Source organism: Triticum aestivum, chromosome 2A (assembly GCF_018294505.1).
Source record: "Triticum aestivum cultivar Chinese Spring chromosome 2A, IWGSC CS RefSeq v2.1, whole genome shotgun sequence".
Classification (NCBI taxonomy): Eukaryota; Viridiplantae; Streptophyta; class Magnoliopsida; order Poales; family Poaceae; genus Triticum; species Triticum aestivum.
The window spans coordinates 37,838,863-37,844,718 of NC_057797.1; the positions used below are offsets into that span (position 1 = coordinate 37,838,863).

Genomic DNA, 5,856 nt, shown 5'->3' on the forward strand with positions numbered 1-5,856 from the left:
TCTGGAACGGAAGAGATTCAAGGAGGGAAATAGCTCGTTACCCAAAGGAATGTTCGCAAACCTAGACGAGAACTGTCTTGGGAGTTTAGGACTGACATTCATGGTATTACACTCTGTGCTAGATGGGAATGGATGTTGTGGCGAGGATTGCCTTTGATGTGCGGTACGTAACATATACTGCAAGCTCGGTATACAAGGTCATGTGCCAAGCAGCCAAGGTGTCGTACATTTCAGTGGAGCTAGTTAATTGCAAATGGAAGATAGCTCCATTAAACAGCAAAATCTTCATCTAGATTGGCCTATGGTACATAATTTAGACCCTGGAGCGTCGTGTGAGACTGTTATTCAACATAATTGATGCCTCCTGCTTATGCTTGTAGGAGAAGGGCATTGCAAACTACATCCGCATTCGACGTGTGTATGGGCAACAAACGCGGTGGCATGCATTGCCTCACCACAATGTTCCTATCTGCCAGCACTCCAACGGCGACTGAGAGCGAAAATCTACAACGTTGGTGACGAGTAATGCTACATTCATGGATCATTACGGAGGTTTTACAGGGTCATTATGACTTGGCAGATGATGATTGGGTCAAGGGGGAGGGAGAGGCCCCGCCCACCTGAAAATGAAAATGAAAAGGTCTTTGATTCTCTTGTTAAGTTAATTTTTTTTTTTGAAACATCACCGGGAGGCAGAAAAACTGCCCACCTGAATTGTTAAGTTGATCACTTGTAGCCTTTGGAAGCAACAAAATGTGCGAGCATTCGCTGGTACACATCTGCATGTCAATGGAAGCACCCTGCTGGCTCAAATAATGGATGAGTTCAAGCTTTGGAAGAAAGCTGGGGCAAAGGAGATTGACCTTGTAGAGAGTAGTTAGTGCAGAGTTATATGGTGTTGAGTAAACCCTCCCTTGCCTCATTCAATAAAGATAAGGTACGCCAATGCATTACTCTAAAAATATAAGAAGAAACTGACAGAAATAAAGTATACAAGCTCTCTTACTTAGTACACGGTAAAACATTATAATACATTTTGAAGGAAGAAAAAAATCTCAATGAAACACTATACAATAACTTAGGACAAGACAATTTTGACAAAAACTAGAAAATGTTGCACGAATCTCCAATTGGAGATATATAGATGATGGATGCATGCACACTATTATATATAACATGCATGCATGGTAGCGGTAGAAAACCATTTCTCGCGGTGTTATCCTCTAGGCACGTAATCCGACATGGTGTGACACGACGAGAAACGACGACCTTGCATAGAGAGCTGCTTGCTTGATTAATGATTAGCCGGTGCCGCCGAGCACGGACTTGAGCTTCTTGACCTGCGCGTCGTCGAGGAAGGTGACGGTCTCGACGACGGCGGACGGGAGGTTGTTGGCGAAGAGCGCGTAGTCGGTGATCTGCAGGCCGGGGTTGGGGCCGCTGAAGGCGACGAGGGCGACGGCCGGGGAGCTGCCGCCGTTGTACTGATAGTGGAGCAGGCCCTGGGGGAACACCATGATGTCGCCCTTGTAGAGCGTCTTGGTGTAGACGGTGTTGGAGGAGGAGCTGATGAAGCCGGCGAGGATGGTGCCCTCGGTAACGAAGAGCAGCTCAGAGGCGGCCGGGTGGGTGTGGAGCGGCACGACGCCTCCGACGGCGATGTCGAGCCTGGCGGCGGAGATGCCCAGCCCGTTGACGCCGGGGAACTGGCCCACGAAGGCCGGCGTGACGGCCGCCTTGATGAGGTTGTTGGTGTTGCCCGCGGTGGCGAGGCCGTGGTAGTAGAAGTCGCCCGGGCCGACGCCCTTTTTGCACGGGTACCCCGCCGGCGTGTCGGGGCAGGCCAGGTCGGCCACGCAGAAGTCCTGGGTCAGGGCCAGGGCGGAGAAGGGCAGGACGAGGAAGTAGACGAGCACTGCAGCGAGCAACATTGCGTTGGCCATTCTGGGCTAGCGTGCTCTGCTGAATGTTGGGTACGTACTGTGTGTGCTCATTTGGTGTTTATATAGGCCATAAGGTGATAAGGTAGGAAGGAGGCGCATAGACGGTAGAGGCGTACAGCTGGTACGTAGTACTTCCTTCGCTCCAAAATGCTTTAAGTTCTAAATTTATCTCGAGTCAAACATCTTTCAGTTTCACAAATTTATAGAAACACTATATCTTTTTTTTACAAAAAAACTTTCAATATATTCATCTTCGTTCATGACAGTACAACGAACATAAAAAATAATAAAAATTACATCCAGGTTCGTGGAGCACCTAACGACGACTACAAATAGTGGAGCGAGCCGAAGGTGCGCCGTCATCATCGCTCCTCCCTTGCTGTAGTCGGGCAAACTTTGTTGTAGTATACAGTCGGGAAGTCCTCGTGCTAAAATCCTTTGGGACCAGCGCACCAGAGCAGCAACCATCGTCGATGAAGAAAGTCGTAAATTGGAAGGATCAAACTTATAAACGCCCAAACGAAGACAAACGAAGAACGGATACAAACAGATCCACCGAAGACTGGCACCTATCAAATCCCACGAGATCCGACAGAGACACACCTTCACATGCACTCCGACGACTCTGGATGCACCATCGGGACGGTGATAGAACGTGGGAGACATCATTCCTACCAAGGGACATCCCCGCCGCCACACAACCTCAACCATGCCGCTGAACCTAACAAGAACCAGAATGGGCCCCTCCCACCGGCGGGGGTACAAGGTCCTCCGCACCTCCATAGCCCAAAGGCCATCGGAGATGAGGCGAACCGGCGGCGGCGCCAACGGGAGGAGGAGGAGTAAAGGTTGAGATTTTTTTCTCGTGGAGGAGGAAAGAGAGAACGCAATAGAAACATTATATCTATATCTGCAACATGAATAATATATATTATTTTATGATGAATCTAATGAAACCGATTTGATGCTGTACATGTCGGATATATTGTTGTATACACTCAACTTAACTTGGACAAACCTAGAACTTCAAGTATCTCTTGAAAATAAAGGGAGTTCACAAGTAGAACAATGTAACGTGAGTGATATTTGACGAGGCGCGTGCTTCTGTGCCCGTGCACGTATGGCAAGCCGGCGGGATACCCGTGCATGCATGGCACTGTCAGGATTTTTGGGGAGAAGGACGTAGGGCGGCCAGTGGACAAACGTTTATAGCTGTGCATGGTCCCAAAATAGGACCGCTTTGATGAAGGAAAGCTCTTGCAATGCTGCATTATTAGGGAATGGCAGGACATGGTGAGCTGCTTTTGCACTGAGATGGATATTTTGTTTTGAGACCAAATCAGATGTTTATATGAACTCGTTGTCTCAATTATCACGTAAGGTACGTAGCTTAGTGTGAGAGGGTTGAAATTGAATGCATGCATACGTAAAAGCCAGAACTTGGTACGGTAACTTCGTTAGTCATCTCTGGCTTGGCAAATTTGTGGAGACAAAAACTGCAGCCTTCTTTTGTTGCTTTGCTAAACAAAGATATCAGTGGTCTGGTGCGTAATTAATCATGTGAAATTTTAACAGCTGGTCTAAGACCTGCACGCTTCTAGATTCATGGACAGGATATTATGTGATGCTATATATACTTTTGGGACCAGCAGCAGCAGGCAAGCACAACTTGCAAAATTGCTTTGTTTTCTTGCTTGGCTGTCCAGACGTACACTTTGTTCCGTTATGTTATACAGACAAAACCTGCTTTATAATCTTGACAATTATGTCTCTTATGGCGCTGCTGGAATGAGAGAAACAGTAGGGATCATGGTGGCCAACCAGAGTCTGTGGATGAGATGAGATAACATACCTGATCCAGATGCATGCAAACGAATGGGAGGGTTTTTAGGGGAAATCTGCTGTCAACCGGAGACCTGATGTTGGATGGACACTGCACCCAGCTGCAGAATATGTTCAGATAAGTTCTCATGGGGCCTTTGCCACTGGTTCAGGTAATGGCGGGTGGGAGTGTACCGCATATTGGTAATGCTTTGCATACCAACGCAGTGGCACTAATCAACGTCATTAGTCTATCTGGAGAGTTTGGTTGGGGCATGTCATGTCTTAAACCGGCACTGATTCAGGCGGTGACTTCTTCCGACTTTGACCTCTCACCGATGGGGAACCTGTTTGGTGAAGCAAAACTCCTTAGACTTAAAAGTGAGAATTTTGTGAGGTGTAGTCCAAGGGCATGTAACAAGGCAGCATAATACTTGCCTCTTTAGGACTAGACCGCATAAAGGCGGGTGTTTCAGGATCAGAAGAGCGAGAGGTTCTGGAGACCCGTTCTTCCACTTGCCGGTGCATGCCGGCGTTCAGGATGAAGTAGGCTACAATGGCGGCACAAATTGCGAGACGAGACAAAAATCCTAACTCAATTTTATTTATATTCGGCGGTGGCCAATAGGTCATATATACAAGGCAACCAAACGGTCTCGTGGTGCGATCGTGATCTAAACGGACTAGGTTTACCGAAATATGTGCCTAGAGAGATGCTGACATGACAGCTTATAGGTGGGCTCAGACATGGGTGACGTGCCTGCTTACATGTGGGTCCATACGCCGGTGACAGCATCCATTACCGTCACAGTTTGTAGACGCCATCAATTTGTTTTGTATTGCAATTTGCAACCAAAATTGAATAAAAGATAGAACACAAATGTGACAATTATCACATGAACTGTATGAGACATTACAATAATGAACCATGGGCCAGTTTCATGATGATTAAACAACGCACCAGTATGATGGTGATATTTTTTCCGAGGTTGATGTTATAATATCCCATAGCACATGACACAGTTTCATGACGATCGAACAATGCACCAGTATGACCAAATCCTAGTTTGTAGAGTTTGCATGGATGGATTTGATTTCGACCGTAAGTTTCTGGTGTGCTCAAAAGAGGTTCGAAATAAAATCTAATTCTTTTCTATGGATTTGGTCACCAGTTATGTCACATATTCTCCATTTTCTCATGTCCTAGGGGTATGAGATATGTGTATGTTTGAAGTGGTCGGCGAAGAATGGAAGGGGAGAGTGAGGACCGTGATCCACAAGCTCGCTGATGAAAAGTTGATGCTACAGAATCACTGATGGACAAGGACAAGCAGGATAGCTTGTATGAAAGAAGAGAGGAAGGCAGTGAAAGTCAATTTCAGGCAGGCAATTAAGAGCAAGGTAGATGGGATTTAGTTCTACAGTTAATGATAGGTGGATGTGTAGTTATGTATGCTCTCATGCAATTGTTCATCATGTGATTCATGTGAAATGTTATGATCACTTTCATGAATATTTGGAAACACTTTCATAAATACATTGGATAGATTTCAAAAATAATTGAGAGCACTTACAGAAATATATGATAACAAATTTAGAAATATGTGCGATCAGTTAAACAATAGTTTCAATTAATACAATATTACAACAGCGACATCAACAAGCCAAGCAATGTGCTAATAACACAACTTTTAATCAGGATAACTATCATAGTTATCTGGATTTAATTCCTCGTCATCAATTCGTTCATCGTCACTGCTATCGATGTATTCAAGACACGCTGGTTCTTTAACAACTGAGCTTTCCCCTTCTTCTTCTTCTTCCCCTTCTTCTTGTACAACATTTTGGAAAGCATCATCTTCATTGTGCTCATCCTAATCATCAGGAGCAATATGATGTGATGAAGAAACATCAGCTTCCTAGTAATCTTCCATGGATAGCCATACGTTGTGTCCTCCAAGTACATACATGTGTTAGCTTGGGATGCCACTATGGACGGGGCTTCCTTGTACCAAAAGGCTGGCGTATTTGCGCTTAGAAAGAATCCATCTGACATCATCTTCATGTTTCTCTTGCTAGCAAGGTCAAACCA

At 45.6% G+C, this 5,856-nt stretch overlaps 1 protein-coding gene across 1 annotated transcript; it reads right to left on the bottom strand.

Moving 5' to 3' along the window:
• Nucleotides 1-975: 975 nt before the first annotated feature.
• Nucleotides 976-1,992, bottom strand: LOC123187274 (germin-like protein 8-14). Its single transcript, XM_044599087.1, has one exon. It carries the CDS (start codon nucleotides 1,941-1,943, stop codon nucleotides 1,302-1,304), a length of 642 nt encoding a protein of 213 aa, XP_044455022.1. The 5' UTR covers nucleotides 1,944-1,992; the 3' UTR covers nucleotides 976-1,301.
• Between the last annotated feature and the right edge of the window lie 3,864 nt (nucleotides 1,993-5,856).